Source organism: Bacillus rossius, chromosome 15 (assembly GCF_032445375.1).
Source record: "Bacillus rossius redtenbacheri isolate Brsri chromosome 15, Brsri_v3, whole genome shotgun sequence".
In the NCBI taxonomy this organism is placed as follows: Eukaryota; Metazoa; Arthropoda; class Insecta; order Phasmatodea; family Bacillidae; genus Bacillus; species Bacillus rossius.
The window spans coordinates 14,960,236-14,979,977 of record NC_086342.1 but is presented as its reverse complement, the minus strand read 5'-3'; the positions used below and the strand labels follow the sequence as shown (position 1 = coordinate 14,979,977).

The 19,742-nt window shown below is 34.3% G+C and overlaps 1 protein-coding gene across 1 annotated transcript in view; it reads right to left on the bottom strand.

Annotated features, from left to right (window-relative positions):
* LOC134539711 (DNA-binding protein RFX7) overlaps positions 1 to 18,774 on the bottom strand; it is a 37,009-nt gene extending 18,235 nt beyond the window's left edge. The window contains exons 1-6 of the mRNA XM_063381933.1: positions 18,352 to 18,774; positions 13,014 to 13,139; positions 8,977 to 9,096; positions 5,844 to 6,036; positions 4,313 to 4,520; positions 2,333 to 2,466 (exon numbers count right to left, since the gene is read on the bottom strand). Of these exons, the coding sequence (XP_063238003.1) occupies positions 2,333 to 2,466; positions 4,313 to 4,520; positions 5,844 to 6,036; positions 8,977 to 9,096; positions 13,014 to 13,139; positions 18,352 to 18,674 (1,104 nt within the window). The 5' untranslated portion in view covers positions 18,675 to 18,774. The remainder of the gene's footprint in view (positions 1 to 2,332; positions 2,467 to 4,312; positions 4,521 to 5,843; positions 6,037 to 8,976; positions 9,097 to 13,013; positions 13,140 to 18,351) is intronic.
* Positions 18,775 to 19,742: the final 968 nt, after the last annotated feature.

The window sequence follows — 19,742 nt, the reverse complement described above, 5'->3', positions numbered from 1 at the left end:
TTTTTAGTATAGGAGGCCCAAAATAAAAATAGTGCAAACTATATCAGCCAACATAATGATGTTCTTACGTAAGGAAAATTACTCAATTAGGTATTGTCAGTAAACCCCAGAAAACCACACAAAAAAAAACTCAAATATAAATATTTAGAAATAATTTAATTTGTATTTCGTGAAAACAAACCTGTTCCGATGGAACACGTGTCACATATACGCTATCAAACAGAATTTGTCTCTTTTTCTAGATCTTGATTACCAAGGTGAGTGCTTAGATTGCTAAACACTCACTGCACCTTGTTTTTTTTCTTTTAAATCTAAAAAATTCCAGTTTTTGTGAGGAAATAATTTTGGATCTACTGCTGTGTACTGTGCAACTACTTGAGATTTATTGAAATACTGTCGAATACTATCAGAGGTGGATCCAAGGTGGAAGGAAAATGGGAAAGTTCCCCTTTCCCGTAAATATGTATATGGCTTTTTTTTAATTTAAAATTTTTCAAAAATAATTGAAACCAATATAGTTTTATCTTGTTTAAAAACACAATTAATTCATATGAATTATATGAGGGGCATTAATTTACAAAATTAAATAAGTAAATGTACAAAGTATCAATTCACTTTGTAACATCAGTGTAAAAGTGTAAACCCCTGCCTCCCCCCCCCCCCCCCCCCCCCAATCAGATCTGCTGTCTGGATCTGTTTTTGCAAATGACAGGCAAATAGAAATTACTCTTGCATGGAGAGTAAAAATGAATATACGACACAAAGTGGCCTAATACCATTGTTCTACACACCTGAACAAAGAACAGTTCCGTGTTTTATTGCATAATCATCGCACTTTCATGCTAAAATCAAGTTTGAAAAGTAGAGGTGCAACTATTATTTATTTTGTTGAGGTTAATATTTTCATAACAACAAAACTGTTGCATTAAAATTATGTTTAATTGAAAAACAGAGTATACAAAAGCACATCAAACAATTAAAACTAATAAGTAATTCAACAAAAACATATTTTGTATCAACTTAATTCTAAACAAAAACAGTGTCCTGAATGTGAGGCGGAACTAATGTAGTGCACCTACAATTACTGTCGTCGTAACACACAAAAGAGTGTGGGTTATCAAATGTAGTTTACACGGCATGAGACAGAGCGCACACATCGCATGCAATCAGCAAGCTATCAATATTAGACAAGTGCGCACACTCTATACAGGCATCAACGTAACCAAACATGTATGATATCAAATAGTGCTTGGCTACATTTTAGTTTTCTCACATGCTACACAACAGCGACAGAACAGATAAAGGTTATAGCGTTTGAAATAAAAAGAGAATTTAGACATCAGAAACTTCTTATTTCTGTTAATTAAATAAGTCAACTGTAATATTCTAATGAAAAATGGATTTCAACTTATAAAAACAGGACAACAAATGATCAATCGATTAAACACGGTAATTGCTGAGGTAATTATGTCTATTCGTAGTAACACAGAAGCATGCAATAATAGTCAACTATGGCACAGTAACAAATCTTTAGCTGCCATTTTTTGGTTCGGTAAATTATGTAATACAGCACCAATTGTGATTGTGCTGCTCACAATGAGATTTTTTTTGGTTTATTACGGCTGCTGATTGTGCCTACCAGGTTACGTTAACAGAAATACCGGCATTTTTAGTTTGTTCAGAGTTCAATGTTACTGTCGGTTTTCACTTCAGTACATACAGTGTTTTCTGTTTTACCGCAGATTACATTTCATATTCTGGGTTCATACGGCTCCTTAATTTCCTTAAAAAGTCATTTATTTGATTTTTATTTAAATTTCCTTAAATTTCACAATGAATCCTATTAAACTCCTTAATAAACAATTTACAATTCAAATCGCATAACAATTACAAACCCATTGTATTGTATGTAATTTTTTTTGGACACTGTAGCACAGCAATAATTCACACGTGCACTTTGCGTATGTAGCACAGCAATGTTTCACACGTGCACTTTGCGTATGTTTCACAGTGTTATTTAGCTCCTCAAATATTCTTTGTCGATGGTGAAGCAACAGATTTTCTTTTGAATAGTAGTAGTTTCATGTACAGTAAACTTGATATTCATGTATATATGAAGCCATTTAAATCCTAAAAGGGCTCCTTAAAAATTCCTTAATATTTATTAATGCAAGAAGGTACGAACCATGATATTTGATGTTCCCATTAAAATAATATTCAATAATCCAACAAAATCGCTTAACCTAGCACGGCCGTGGTATTGAACATTTCACTATACTTAAAAACAAAAGTACAAACACTTGCTGACAAGCATTGGCTATTTATTCCCTACCTGTAATTTTCTCTTCTGTTCTCTGATAACGAATCGTTCATGCAGCTTCCTCTGCAGCTGCAGCTGTGTTTCCCTGTGCTTACTTACATCTGCAGCCGACGCTCCCGTTGGTACGCAAATGGATGCACTGCCCCCTAGAATAACAAACAGAAAATTCTCATCACTATAGGTTTGTAATCAGTATATAAAAAACAAATACTGCATGGATTTGGTTAGTTGTATTGAGTTTGCTAAAACAAAATGTTATCTGAAAACATATGAACCACATAAAACTTTAAATGTAAGTGGCTTACAGTTGTAAAAGCATCACTGATCTAAATAAAATAAAATTATACCTTTACCAATAAACCCTTAATCCACAAAATTCTTTGACAGCTGCTTTGATATTTATTTCTGCCATAGACAAATTACGTACCTACTAAAAAAATTCACAATAGACACACATTAAAAAAAATATATAATCATTGTTCAGCTATTGCTATTTTTCAGCCTTGAAAATGCAAGACACATTATAAGGTTTGTTATAATTTAACTCATATATCTGGGCATGCCACCATCAGAATCATATGAAGCTGTTAGACATGCACATTTTCCTAGCATTATGGAATGATAGACAGAAAATTTCAGAAGAACCAAAAAGAATATTCGAAGCCACACAAAAAACAGACTATCTATGAAAGCAACGGGCAAGTCAAGAATAGAAGTGTGACCCAGGAACAGAAAAAGTTTAAGAAGTGATTTTGCTACAGCAGGAAATGATAGAAGTACAAAGAAAATTGATCATTCTGTCAAGAACATGGCAAAAGGATGAATTAAATACGCAGCCTTAGATTGACAGCCAAGTGAGAAAGACTACACGGAAACCAAGAATGGGATAGAAAGATGAAATAAGGTAACAAAAATTGAAGATCACAAAAAAATACTACGCAGTTATTAACAAAGTAAGGTCTAAAAAATGGAAATAATAAGTGTCTAAGATTGTTTTTTTTAAATTCAAGATGGCCACACAAAATCTCAAATGAAATTCCCTGACTTTTCCAGGTTTTCCCTGGCCTGTTTCGAATTCCCTGAATTTTTCAGATTTTCCGAGTTTTCTCAGTCTGTGGCCACCCAGTTTTTGTTCTTACACATTGAACATTTACGTTCAATGCTTTACATATGATCCATTTAAGTGTTCTATAACCTTCAAGTGCTTCTTAGCTTATGAGTGAAGCTACTGCTGATGTGCTCATTACTTTGGCTCGCCTTGTTGCAGCCTTCTCCAATTGTTGACAGCCCTTGAAGATGGTTTCAACAAGATGTGTCGACATGAAGGGCACCTCAATGTTTTCACACACACACCCACAACCCATAAGCCTAGAAGCAGTTAATGACACTACTCACGGAATGAATGAACCAAGACATAATGTCTCATAGACATTGAGATTATGAGGGACGATGAGATAAGAATGATTGAAACATCAGCAAAATGAGTGAGTGGAGGTTAATGGAAGTACCCAGAGAAAACGTTCGCCATGCTTCACTTGCAAATAAATCTGGGGTGACCACGCCAGAGTAAAACCCACTGGTTGTTTGGTGGGAGGCAAGTGATCTGTCCACATAACCAACGTGTCTACATTCTGGTCATAGAAGCCTATTATCTAATAGATCCGTAATCAACATAACTCGTGTGGGACCAAAATATGACCGGTGTGGAACCAAAATATGATCCGTGTGGAACTGAAAAATGACCAGCGTGGGACTGAAAGATGACCAGTGTGAGACCAAAATATGACCAGTGCAGGACCAAAAGATGACCAGTGCAGGACCAAAAGATGATCAGTGCAGACCAAAAGATGAACATTGTGAGACCAAAATATGATCACTGTGGACCAAAAGATGACCAGTGTGGGACCGAAAGATGACTAGTGTGAGACCAAAATATGATAACTGTGGGCCCAAAAGACTTCAGATCTGAAGCTGAGTGAACGGGAAACATACCTTTGCCCTTGGGCTTGGCGAGGCCCGTGATGGAAGCGAGCATGAGCGCGGGCGCAGAGAACGTGTCGAAGCACATCTTCTGCAGCAGGTGGCACGCCAGGTCCTGCAGCCGGTCGAACTTCTGGTCCAGCAGCTTCTCCGCCCACTCGAGGACCAGGTGCGACACGCACTTGCTCAGCTCGTCGTCCGAGCACTGCTTGCCTGTTGGCTGCCCAGTCACAGCTGTCGTCGGCGCATCCTTGCTCGCCATCTCGCGCGCGCACACACACTACACACATCCCCTTCAGCCGAACTGTTCGAGCTGCAAAGCCTTGCAAAAACAAATTAACTGACAGATTACATCAATGCATGGCAATCAACTGTGTGGCATGCGGGATTCCAAGAATGAACGGGTACATTTAAGCTTATCGTTGCTGTTACTGCAAAAGGTTGTATGTCAAAAATTGGCATTTTTAAATTTTTGGCCGTTTGTGTATTTCGGAAGACAACCTATGTTGTGGGAAAAAGTTGTTTGTTAATAACTGTAAAGTAAGAAGCATAATTCTAAGAATACTACCAAAATTTCATAACATAATATGATAACCCTAATGAATGAAACAGTTTTTTTAATCTCCTGGAAAGTGAGACATTTTGACATACAAACTTTTGCAGTAACAGCGACGTTATGTTAGTTTTAATTGTAAGCTACTTATTTTCAAGACAAGTAGCCTTTTTCAAGAATATTTACCTTATTTTTTTCAAGAATAGTTACAGTGAGATGTCATCAATCCGACATTCTATGGTTTGGCACACACACTAACCTGGTAACAATCAAGCCACACACAGAATGTTTTTTCGAGTTGTTTGTTGGCTGTCGACTTTGGCCGCAACGTCACATTTCTGCTGCCCTTACACGTCAAAGCAATTAAGTTTTAGTTTTAATTAGACACATAACCTTAGATGCTTCCCAAGGCTGTTGTTCACAGGGTGGCTAGCAAACCTGTGATAAAAAAACAATCCTTTCCACTTTCTTGTCACTAGTCACCCATTGTCATTGTCATGATTCTTTCCAGGAGTGCAGGAAGTTTGGAATCCCGTAATGTTAAATTTGTTCCGTTAATTTCAGCCTAAGAATGGGTCGAGGTGTGTGTTGAGATTAATCATGTTATTTTAAAAATTAATATTTGGGCTAAGAAGGGGAAAAATGATTGTTTATTTAAGTATTTATTTGTTTATTGTGAACAGAGTAGCTTGACATTATTTACAATTATTTATTTATTTATGTGTTGGTCTTAGTTTACCAGAAATAAACCTGAAACGATGTGGGATGAATAATACTTTTATTTTTTTTTTCAGTTAACACCCTACACCCCCTGTCCCAAGGAGGTTAGACATCCCTGTACCAGCTCTACTGCTACCCCCTTCCCCCCCTAATGGTTATTTTGAAATATTAAAGATGCTATTTTATCATTTTCATTTTGTAGATCTTGACGGAGACCGAGGGCCTCCGTGACAAATCAACCAATCCCAAAGAACAAGCAGCGCCGCTTACTGTGGGTTCGCCTCCGAGATCCGGCAGCAGTGGCACGCTCAGCTTGACCTTCTTGCGCAGGCCGGAGTAGCAGTACCGCGAGTTGCCCCGGGTGCCGAGTCTCCGCGGCCGCACCCGGGGGAACACTTGCTTCATCACCTTCCCAAAGTCGGCCGTCGACAGGGGCTTCATGTGGTTGCTGCCGCAGTACGCGCTGCCCGAAAAACAGACGGCGAAATTTTTTTAAAAGTTTTTATTTGTAATAAACAATGAAAACTAAATTAAATTCTAAAAGGTATTCACCATGCTTGTAATTTTTCCTTGTTACTTCCATTTTATCACTCGTTCAGTTATTTTACACTTTTTTTGTCATGAATAAAATTACTATTCTCAACCACAAAATGTTAGCATATTTTTTTTTTTATTAATAGCTGAATAGATTTTTTTTCGCTTGGTTGAATTTAGCTTATTTTAATTGTTTTAAAATTGTACTATAAAGTATGTAGTAAGATAGTAAATGAGTACTATCCCATTAAGAAAAACGTGTTAATTGTCGCTGAAAAAAAAACTACAAATAAATCAAATTACATTAAATTTCTTTCCGATAAACGGGCCAGTTTCACGATAAAAGTTTCTTGCGTATATTTGGTTGCAATCACATATTAACTCCACGGTCAAAACTTTTTCTCTGCGTGGGATGTACTAGCTCCATGCTAATAACTATTGAATATTCCCTTTTTCTCATTGATGTCAGTATTTTTTTTTTTTGCAGAAAAGTAGACAAACAAGGAAAATAAAAATGAAAAGGGCCGGCGTGGGACCCTGCTAGTCACCTGGCCCTGTTTGTTAGTCACACAACTCTACTGTGAAATTCTTTAAAGGCCCTGTTATCTTAAATTTAAAAAAGGTCAAGCAAGAGATACCACGGAGATGAATAGTGAAAAACCACAACTTTCTATCTAGCTGTGCAGTAACAACTGTGTAGCAGCCGGGAGCAATGACGTGTCCCACCCAACGTCGGCTGGCCAGCGCTTGCGCTGCGATGGAATACCAACCATGCTCAGGCGAGCATGAAATGTTAACGATACTGAATTTAGTTTTCATCTGAACCTCACATCTTGCTGGCTTTTGTACAAGTGTGGGTATGCCAAAGAAATACTTTGAATGAAAACCGACTTCACACGGTTTGTGAGATAAATGTTTTTAGCCCAGATCCATACACAGATGATAGCAATCCAAATCAAGATTAAAAATGTTGTTTATTTACAAATCTGGAAAGAAAATGATGATCACTAAGTAGGCTATTAAGTGATACATTTGTGTAATATTAAAATAAAAACATACCTCTTTTATAAACTGAATGAAATTAATTGTTTAATAATGAAAAAAGGTTTGGTATGAAAACTAACAGGATAATAAAAAAATGGGCTAACATTCTTCATAAAACAAAACAGATAAGAAATACTCAATACACAGTGCATAGATATCAAATTATTACCAGACATATGTATTAGAAGTTAAATAAAGCAACACAAATTTAACTAATATACGTAGATATAAAATGAATTGACATCATATTTCTCAGTTTATACAGGTAAATAAACTAGGTATTCAAAAATTTATATTACTAAATATTGAATTATTATTTCTACAGAGCAGAGTAAATTCCAATTTTGACAATCTCTCTTTGAATTTTTCAATTTAAATATCAATTTAGAATTCTTTACTAGCCAAAAAATGGAACACACAAACATGGTGTATTGCATATTAATATGCACAACAATTTGTTTATAGCCATGGATAAAATTTTTAGAGTGACCAGCTTCAATCTATTTTTAAGGCCCCCAAGTGTGGCATAGCGGAACAAATTTTTAACCAATCACAAGCAATTTGTATCGCATAGTGGCATATCAAGTAATGTTACCGAAGCAAATTTTGATAAGAAACCAAAACCAAAATCCAATTTTATTCCTTCTGTTAACAGTATATCAAGCTGTGAACTAGGCCTGTGCGAAGCTTTGACAAAGTGTATCAATCGAAGATCTTTTTAATATTTAATTTGACTTTACCAGGAAATTTGGTATTCATTATATTTGAAGCTTCAGTTTTTATGTAAAGCTTCACATTTGCTACAAAGCTTTGAAACATTAAACACCCCTTAAAATTTGCTCTTGAAAGTATTTAGTTGTTTTTAGTCGCATATTTTTTGCTTGAATAAAGTTGGTTACTTAAAAAAATCTAAAGGTGCTACGTTTGCTTTTTTTAATATTAATATATATATATTTTTTTAATTTATTATTATTTTATCATCTTATTAAATGAAGGACACAATTGGTTAAACACATGATCAGTTCAAGCATTAATGAGTTGACGTCGCTGGGGCTGATCCTGTTTGTGGTGGTCCAAGTCCCGGCTGCTCCGATGGGTGGTGGAGGGGGTTTGAGCCTCGTGGCCTGGGGGGTCAAGCATAGCGCAGGTGTGTCACCGTCCCGGAGAGTACCGCACGTTCCCGTCGTGGAACGAGATGACGAACCTGAGAAGTTTCCTCGCCGTGGTTGCGACCCGCGTCCGATGACTCTGCTGCCTCATACCACACTCCCTATGCTGCTCCCGCGGCAGCTGCGCGACTTGCGATCTGTCGTCTTTGGCGGTCCGCGCGATAATGGCGCTACACGATAATCCGGCTCGCAAGCTTATCTCTGCCCACACTCCCCTCTTCCTGGTGCGTCTTGCCCGTGTTCCCACGGCTCTTTCCTTCCGTTCAATTTCCCCCCCCCCCCCCCCTCTTTATCAACATCACTTTTTCCACACACGTGCACATCGGGGCAAAGAGGTGGCAACGTGCAATGACGGTCTGAGCGACTGGGAGGAGCACTTGGGGCGACGTCAAGATTATTACTGTTACAAGATTTAATAATTATTTATTTTTTACTTCAATCTCGTATTTAAAAAAAATAAGTATAATACAGCTTCGCCGAGAACAATATTCGGAATTTGACTCGACTTTGCAGAAATTTTAACAATATTTGATTTGATGTTTGCTTCGCATAAAAAAAAACTAGTATTCGCTCAGGCCTACGGTGAACCACTCTTAAAATAACAATACAAAGATGAATAAATACATCACTTATTTTAAGATATTCATGTAACTTACATGTACTCCTCGTAGACGTCCTGTTTTGGCAGTGACACTTCTTGATCCTCTTCCAGGTGAGTTTCTATCCAAGTTATTGTCTGCTGAATTTCAAAACGACTTCCGAGAGGGTTCAAGGGCCTGTCAAAAATTGTATATAAAAGTAGTTGCTATAAAAAGTTAAAATTTTACATAAACGACATATTCCAATCCAGTATTTCATCTATGTTAATATTAAAATGAGAGAGTGTGCGTTTAATTGCTTGTTTGCAAGAAGTTTGGACCCATTTCAATAAATTATTTCACTGTTATACAGCGAAATTATTCCAGATGAACGTAGGCTTCTTGTTATTTTATGAAATGTAACTAAAACTGAAGAAATACCTGATAAAGTTCAGTGGTGATTTGTGGACTGAGTGCATGTGTAAGCAATAAATCAAACCATCCTTACTTAGATTACCAAAAATTACAAGCTTACTACTAGCATATACAATGTTAGCAAACTACTATAATACATACAAAAATTGAGTTGTAAAAGCCATTTCTAAAACTATACCAAAAAAAAGTGAGTCTTTCAGTACTTGCCAGATATGTTGCAAATACACATAAAATACGAAACTCACTGTCACTAAACGTAAAATTCTTAAAAATAATAATGAGTGTGACAGATAATCCCAAAATATTTTCTACTACATTTATGAATGCGAATCACACATAGTTGCCGCACCTGCCACTAGAATTGCTGCTGGAGAAGCTACATTGAATATGAAATCATTCAATCTGCAGCGTGAAATTTTAAACTATATAATGAAACAGCTCTGATGAAAGTGAAAAAATAAAAAAATACTAATATTTTTTTAGTTGTCATAATTTTGATAGGATGTAAAAATTTTAAAAATTATTACTTTTATTAACTTTTTTCCACATCTGTGTCTCTTTCTGTGTATTGTGTTATGTCTATTGTTACTTTATGTATTATCTTAAATTATGTTAGTTTTAAGTTTTTTGTACAATTTGTTTGTTTTTTGTGTCATTCTGTAAATGGCCTCCAGCTGTAGTATTTCACATAAAACAAAACCATAAATAAATAATGATTTGGATTTCACATCTCAGATAAAAATACAAGATAGTTTGGTTTTATTTGGTTAATGAATAGTACCATATTTTCTAAATCTATAGTTCTGAATTTTCACATAGGCATCCCTGTGAGAAGAGAAAAGGATGAAAAATTTGGGAATTTTGATTACGAAATACTAAGCATAACTAAGAATCAACTCATACGTTGCATGATAAATATTATACATGCACTCAACATTTCAAATAAAGATGTGATTGTTTCAAAAATCTTAAAATAATGTAGGTATATGTAATAAGATAAATTATTTAATTATTCTTAGCAAAGCTATGACCAAAACAAATTAAAGCGTAAAAATAAATTATGGTATAATTTTAATTAAAATAAAATAGGCATGTGTTTCACAAATATTTTTTTTTTTAAATTGGCAACCTCATGAAATGCAAAATATGTATGTGTGATCTCATCAATATGAACTATATCCTTGAATTAACTAAAACGGGAGATATAAAATGTGCTAACACTTAACCACTTTAGAAAATATTATTATTAAATGGTTTGGTTATGAATTAAATCTTTTATACATCCCACAAATTATTGTATCAATTTCTCTAATAAAATTTTGGAATTAATTACATACTTTTCTTGCAAGGGTAAAATATTAGCAATACCCTGAAATTGCGCAAGCAAAGCTGCGAGTTATAAGTTATAATACGACCATTTGTTGTGCCAAATCTAGTCTACGACTATGCAAACACTTAATTTGTATGTATTTTCCCAACAGTGATGGCCTATGAGGGATCGCCAGTCAAAATCGTCATAATGTGATGAGATATTTAAGACAACACTTGATATAAGCCCAGAACTAGAGAGATACACAACTGACTGCGCTATCACTAAACAAAAGGCCTTGGGAACTGACGGGGTAACATTTTACATAAATTATACTTGCTGAACTGAAAAGCTTTATAAATAATTCAAATTAAATATTTGACAGAGGCTATCTCGCAATCAATAAAAAAATATCCTGAATGACATGCGATTCCCCCAAACATTTCCAGGTCGGAGAAAAGTCCCTGACTTTTCACGATTGCTCGCCACTCTGTTAAAGACAATTGGGCTGTCTACATATTTTTCTTTGCATTTTAAGTGTATTAATTTAAGACTACATATTAGATAAATGCAACTTTTACTCAAGGAGTGGAAAAAAAAATAGGGGTTGAAGGACAAAGAAAATTCTAACTTCCTCAGCAGGCACAGTATCAAATCCATTCTGCATTATTGAAGTAACCCTTCTGAATATTATATAAAAAAAATTCTGAAACAATTTTTGATACAAACAACCCTTACTGCAAAAGGTGAATAAAATGAGGGATGAAAAAAATTGTAACTTTTTTAGTAGACACAGTATCAAGAACGTTAAAAATTGTAAATTTTCTAAATATTTCTGAAATATTTTTGTTGTTTGATAACTGCATGCATAGCTTAGCACAAGTGGTGAATAAGTATGTTTAATGCTTATCCTCCAGAAGTAAATGTGTATTTTACTTTCATGGAAATTTCCAAAAGTGGCACAGCACAGAACCGAGCCAAAAGCAAAGCTCATGGTTATGTCATTCTAATCACGAATATTCCAGAAATTCTACAAAAATTCTTAATGCATTGAATAGTAAGCATTCAAACAATTTGTCTGCTAGGAATACTAAAGTTTTTGGATCGATACTTATCGACTATTCAAGAACATAAAATGTGTTTTAAACATAAAGTTTCCAGTATATTCCGAAATAAATAAGAAATTCTAAATTTACCTGTCCCTGTAGGCTGAGCCGAAAGAGACTTATTTTACATTGTTTTATAAACTTTACAATTTTCTAATTCAATAATTTTTTTTCTAAAAGGTCACTATGGCCCTACTGAGGGATTCTCCTCAAAAGGAGGGGTATAGCCAGACCTTCTCCTCAACGTAAATCAGATGAGCATTACAGTTCAACCTCCTTTATCTGGACTAACGGGAACCAAAGGCAATCTGGACAATCCAGGTAATAAGTATATTACAATTTTTAAATAAGCAGACTAGCATTTCCTACTATAAAAATCTACATTTTGTAACAAAATTACATAGCATAAATGTTCTATATTGTTTACAAGACATTAAAAATATAAAAATAATTTTTCTCATCATTTCTTAACAAAGTATTCATCAACTTTCTTCTATTTCAAGCAGGTATAGCGTTTGAATGAAGCATGGTCAGGTAATTATCATGTGCTAACGTCATTGATTATATAGATGAAGAATACAACTGTAGGATTAAAAAGATTTTATTGTATTTATTTCAGCATCACAAGGAAGCAAGGTACCAATACAAAAGGACGAACAACACTGAACGTTTTCCATACTTCCACGGACTGAAAGCGTAAAAATATGTCATTGTATGTACATTCTTTCTTTAATTTTTTATTTGCGTAAGATAATTTTTGATTATTTTTAAGTTTACAGTTTGTTTTATATATATATTTTTTAAACATATAGCCTGGCATTTAAAAACAAAATGACATTGAAGTGTTTTTTTTTTATATTCTGGACTGCCAATGTTCTACGTAAGTAGTAATAAAAAATTCCTGTAAATTACTATGTCCATATATACCTAAGGTAAATCCATTAGGTGAAGATAATATTCAGCAAAAAAAAATAAATTGACTGTGGATTTTGGGGATGGTAAGTAAAAGCATTTACATTTTTCCATCAATATTTCCCCTCAATAAAAGGGTGTTCTTACAGGATGTTACTTTGATTTTAGTTCACCATTTAGATGAAAAAAGAAAAAAAGAAAAAAAAAAGCAATTATATAGGCCTAATCAATGCCTCAAAACAACCCTGCTTAATTTTTTCTTACCTTGAAAAATATAAACTTTAAAACTAATTAAAGTAATCCCAAAAAGTTTAAAAATAATACTTAATAAGATGAAACGGCAATGTACTCACTGCCGCAAAGGGTCTACGTCTTCTGCTTTCCCCGTAGGAAGCTGAAGATACAGCAGCAACTTCTCTGCTGTCGACAACCTCTGCACTTGTTCTAGAATGTGTGCCACTGTTTGCTTTGATTCTGAGCTGAAAAAAAAATTGTAAACAAGCATCTCCGAATTAGAGTCCAAGCAATCAGTTGCGGATACAGAGGCAGGGCACAAAAGCAACATGGAGAATAATAGATTTCTTTTGTGAATGCCTTTGAAAAAGGAAAATTTGTCATTTTTAATGTCAACCTTTCAGGTTGGTTTTTGCTGTTTGGGACACGATGTTCCTTAAATGTGTACTAGAGACGATGAAAGCTGTATCTCTCGGAATAAACCGGTTTTTGTTTCATCAACCTCCGGTTCACCAGTTCCGAGTGGTGATACAAGATAACGCAAACCCTTATAATGCAAAAATCAGGATGTTTTGTAAAACACAAATGGCTGCCATGGGAATTCGGAAAAAGATAAAAATTTAAAATTGGTCTTTATTGACTCTCTAATCATGTACAAATCAACAAACAAAGAATCATTTGATGATCATAAAAAGGTCAAGCAACCATCTTTGGATCACTTGAAATGGAATGACCAGTTTTCTTTACAATTGAATTTTAAAAGAAAATTGATCATCACATTAAAATGAATTGTGAACTTTTAGAATCCCATCATTTAATTACACATTCAAGAAACTTTTTGTCTTGACTTTTTAAATTTTAGTTTTTATTTAACTGTTTAAATACTTTGTTCTTATGTAAATTGTTTGATGATTTCGTTAAAACAAGTCATAAATTCATAATGTTATAACATACATGAAACACATATGTGACCTGATTGCATGAACCCATGCTTATAAAATCACGCATTCAAACTGACATCAACACTTGGAAACACAATTCTGCAATTTTTGTGTATGAGTCATGGCAGGCTATAACGGGGAAGAAATAAATTATTGTTCATAGGTACTTATGTACATAAGTTACTATGATTTCTTATGTCTTTGCTTGTTTTTTCCTTCTTTCATTTAAATCCTGAGAGAAAAATGGTGGTGGGGTGGGGGGGGGGGGGGAGATCCAGACCAAAAGGGCCTCTCTTGTGGCTACATCTCTGACAGAAGGAAAAAAAAATCCTCGCTGCTTCTTAAACAAAAGTTTATTATTAAAATGATGTTGATTTTTTGTACAAATAAATGTAATAAAAACACTTAAACCATTATAGAATCAAATCTTTTTTTATAAAGTACCATACATTGTCCAGGATGAACACAGGGTGAAAGTGATTTTTTTTCCCTTCAAAATCAGATGATTGAATGTCAAGTGTGCAGAATGTCATTAAGAGTTGCCCAAATTCTGATTTATGAGGTACAAACGGCAATGTCAGGAGGGAGGGGGGAGTGGGAGAAAAATAGTTTTTTTCTCATTTGTATCGTCAAGTATGGAAATTTCATCTATGAGGGCCAAAATATTGCTTTAAGGGACATGAGAGGGAAATGGGGATTGTTTTTCGTAATCTCATGTTTTCAGTGATCTTATTCTTCTTAAATTGAATGCTGATGAAAAATCCCCCCGCCTTCTTTTTAAAATGAACTGTTCAAAATTCCATCCAGTATTGCAAAAAATCTGCTTACAGGCGTAGTAAAATAGAACAGAGGTAATTATTGCTAAACTTAATGAAGCCAAGAAAAAGGGTAGGTTTAATAGTAATATAATATTTATTTGTAACATAAAGTGTGAAAAATTTCATCAAGGGTTGGAACATTCTCCTTAAGGGGGTACGGAAGAGGAATGGGGTAGTTTTTCGAAATATGTATTCCATTAACTTTTTTTTTTTTTAAATCAGATGTAGAAAGTAATCTTCCTACTCTTTTCAACATCAAGAGTGAATGATGTTATCAAGTTGTACCAGTATTTTAAGTGGTGGAAAAGGAAGGCGGGGGATGGTTGTTTCAAAATCTCATATAGACAATTTGATGGGTGTAAATTTTAATTAAATGCAAACAGTTGATTTTAACTTGAATGTCAAGATTGCAAAATTTATTCCAGTAGTCCCATAAAATTTCTTTAGAGGTAGTAAATGGGAAGTAGTAGTGGTTTTTCTAAATCTCATATAAATCTCTTTTAAATCTGGCATAGACAGTCCTCTTATTGCCAAGTGTGCAAAATTTCGTAAAGAAATGCCAATATCCTGTTTTAAGGGATGGGAAGGGGTGGTTTCTGAAACCTCGTGTGGACAGGAAGACGGGGGTCGTTATATAGTTATCAGATAAAGCAGTAAATTTCCTCTAGTTTTTAACATTAATTGTGCATAATTTGATTTATATGTAACAACATTATGCTTTAAGAGATCAAAAAGGATGATGGGGTGGTTTTTCATAATGTCACGTAGACAGTAACTTTCCTTGTGTTTCAAAGGTCAAATGTGCAAAATTTCATCGCAATCGGATGAATGGTTTAGGAATGCATATAGGACAAACAAACATTAATTTTTATATATGCATGGATATAAATAAACACATTCTTTTATGTAAATGAAAACAAGAGGCATTATTTTACAATGTTAAATAAATGTACTAAGTATTGAGCCACTCTGTAACAGCAGCTACTTGGGCAATGCATCTTGATGTGCTTTTCAGCAGCGGAACCTGTCTGCCGTGTATCAACGCAAACCACAAAAAAATAGATGTAGTGCTAAATGAAACTGTAAGGATAATATGGGGATGGCAGCAATATTTTAAACCTAATTGTGAGGAAATACAGCACTAAAGGACACTACACCAAATAATGTAATTGAAAAAAAAAAGTTAAGTTTTTTTTTTTTTTTAACATTTGTAAACTTGGACTCTCAATGGGCTGAAAAATTTAAAATGCATTGGAGATAAAATAAAGAGAACATTAATGAACAACTAAATATATATTTTTAATGACATCACCAGTGCCAATTAGTGCCTGCCAGCAAAGTTCAATGAGCAAGAAGAGGAAGAACACTAACATATCCTAGGTAGTACCTCCAGCAAGCTATTTGAAACCAAAACATTTTGATATAACTTTCAAATGAAGTTGATTAGCTGATTGTGCAGTAGTAGGTTATAATTTCCAGGTAGGAATAAAATATAAGATATTAGTACCTAGGTCCTTTTGTATCCATGTAACTTTATTCTGGTTAAACACTACCCCAACAGAATCAATCAATCTTTTTTTATGTGAAAATCAAACTGAAGACCAAAGGACAACTAAAATTCTGAAAGCGCAAAATAACTTTGACGTATTGACACAAATTTCTATTTTTACATGCTTTATATTAGCTTCACCTGTATGTTTGTCTGTAACTCTTTCGACTAAGAGTGAGTGACTCATCACTGTAAAATGTCCCACCCATTTCATTACGTTCGTTAGCCGAGTGGTCTAAGGCGCGCGACTTCTGTGACGTCAGCTTTCTGAATCAGCGATCATGGGTTCTACTCCCGGCCACACCGAGAAAAAAAATTTTTTTTTTTTCCCCGGTAAATTCTAATATTATATCCATACATCTAATTGCAAATGATTCGTAGAGACTTTACCATTTCTTTGTGACGTTGCAACTCCAAATAGTTATCTCAGATGGTAATAGGTAGTGTCGGTAACTCATTTCCCTATGATAATTATACATAAATATAGTTTAAAAAACTAAAAAAACATGCTTTTAAAGAATATCAAACTAAAAAGTTAAAAATAAATATAGTTTAAAAAACTAAAAAACATGCTTTTAAAGAATATCAAACTAAAAAGTTAAAAATAAATATAGTTTAAAAAACTAAAGAAACATGCTTTTAAAGATTATCAAACTAAAAAGTAAAAAATAATTTTAAAATTAAATTTATGACAATAGTATATAAGCAATACTAGTATAAATGAGAAAAAAGCATGGGGCGCTTAATATTCAAAAAATATGGCACAAAGCGCCTCAAGCTTTTTTCTCATTTATACTAGTATTGCTTATATACTATTGTCATAAATTTAATTTTAAAATTATTTTTTACTTTTTAGTTTGATAATCTTTAAAAGCATGTTTCTTTAGTTTTTTAAACTATATTTATTAATACAACCAGTGACTGGATTAGTAACACATATCACATACCAATAAAAGTTTATTCCTTAATCCTGATGGCATGGTCCTGTAGTACCTACATGATGCTTGACCTTTTAATTTAGTACATTGAAAGATCTTGGACATGACATAAAACTTGTGATAAGACAATCAATGAAATATGATTGTTTCAACAGGAAAGAATTAAAACAGCAAGCATCATTTACCACAGGACAAATATATACAGGATCATGCCATCAGAAGCTTGTGGACACATGATACGGAACATTTACCATGAAATACATTAGCTTTCTTTCTAAACTTGCATCCTGTAGCAATTTATCAATCATCACCGGGCTGGCGATGAAATGCCAATGCTTATATTAACACTACCGGATTCCGAAGTCACGAGCTGCCACTGGGGGAGGGGAGACGGCAGCACTGACAGAATGAACTGGTGGGAGAAAATACAGAAGTACCAACATCTGCCACAACACCCAGCTCACCCAACCAGGGAAAGAATTAAAATTACCTACGAAGGAGTTCGAGTGATCAAACCACTTAATCCACCGTGAACAATACAAACTGGGATGAATTTTAATATAATGTATCTTTTAAGCCCATCTTATGAATTAGGTTACTGGTTCTGGCATAGTAGCATACATTATATATATAGGCTGCTAAGACATTTATGTAACAAGTTGTTATGTTGTCAATGTCCTAAACTAAACCCGTTGTTTTTTTATTCAGAGCAGAGTATATAGCTTCTATTATTTGACAATTATTTCATCAGTAGGTAGGTATCAAAATCAGCTAGTGACCTCTGCATTTTTCATATCACCAGAACTGAGCAAAAGAAAAATCACAGACATCTATTAGCCATTTAATTTTTGTGCACACTAAACATGTTACATTCTAATTAGATGTATATGTTATTCATACGAGTGCTTTTCTTACCCAGGAATCCACATCATACATGTCTGTATCACATATTAACTCCTAATAAAATACTTTGTGTATAAATTTTATCTATGTAATTAACATCTTGTCTGATCTCTGTGATAAAAAATAAGTTTCTTAAATTGCAACTTGGACCTGAATTTTATCCCGAAACTATGTAACTTAATTACCTACATTAAAATATTGGACATCATTGACACAACAGTACTAATACAACAAATATCACAACAGAAAAGCAACTTAAAAACAGTAGAGTAATAGAGATGGACCAAATGATGTGAAAATGACTGTACCTAATGGCATCTTCAACAATCTGTCTAATCTTGGTACTTTTGCTGTCAAGGCCATTAATGTTGGACTTGTCTGACGTGTGAGCTGATGGATCGAAACCACTAAAGTGACCGTTGCACGAGCTGCTGACGTTAGTGCTGTCACTACTTTTGTCACCTGTTCTATCATTTGAAATATTTTTCCGGCAAGAGAGATCCAAATAATCACCGCAACCACCAAAATCGAACTTAGCTTTCTTGTTAACAATTTTTTTATCTTGAATTATTGAATTTATCGATGAATTACAACTTCCTGCGACTCGTTCCTGTGGTTTGAGTCCATCCATTGCCTCGAAAAGCAGTTTAGATGGTAATTTACGCCAAATCTACACAAACCCACACCAACCATCTTGTCATACCGATCAGCTGAGCAACTTGTTAGTGTTTGAAGTCAAAGAGCGTAGGGAAAAGGAAAGATACTCCTGTAACTGGGTATAGAAGTAGCACAAATAACGATCAAATTAGGCACTCTTGGCATAAAAATAAATATCTAAATAATCTTAACAAATGAAGTTAGTGTAATATTTATGTGAGCGAAAATAATCGTTACTTTTACCAAATTTATTTGACCCTTCGAGTCACATTATTATCAAAAAGTGTGTACTATTATAAAGCTATTTACTTTGGTTTACCCGAACACGTTCGTTAACTTTCGTACTGGTCCGTGATGAAATAGTGTTGATATTTCGGTGTAGATAGCGCAAGTGTATAAAAAAATAGGTTCTTTACAAGTGGAGTGTAACAAATTGTATTACATTATCAATTTTTATAAATAGAAATAAATGATATTAGTAATAAATAGTAAAAAATTACTTATTAAAAATAAATATTACGAAATGGGTGATCTATACAATATTTTAGAGGCAATTAACATAAGTCCTCGGTAGTATAGTGGTCAGTATCCCCGCCTGTCACGCGGGAGACCGGGGTTCGATTCCCCGCCTGGGAGGTACAATTTTTTTTTTACTTTTAATATTTTTTCTAAATAGTATGAAAGCATTCAGAGGCAATTTTAAGTCAACTATAATCTTATACTCTCAACGGGGAAACCGTACTGAGCATTGTTGTGATAAATACATTGTAATTTTCATATTCTAGGAACTTATGTATATATGATGTGTGAACTGGTTTTCTTTAAGGCCGTTAAGATATCGTGGACTTCGTAACCAATAGCTTGCAAGGTAGTCGCCATATCTCTGAAACGCCTCAAAGTAAGCTAGTATAATAGGTTCGTTCTCAGTTTAAAACTCCTACTCGAGATCATATTGCAACATTAGACCCAATTAAGGAGGATCGATTGTTGGAGTACAGTAATTCATCATTTCTGCAAGCCACTTTTTTGTTAAACAACGTGG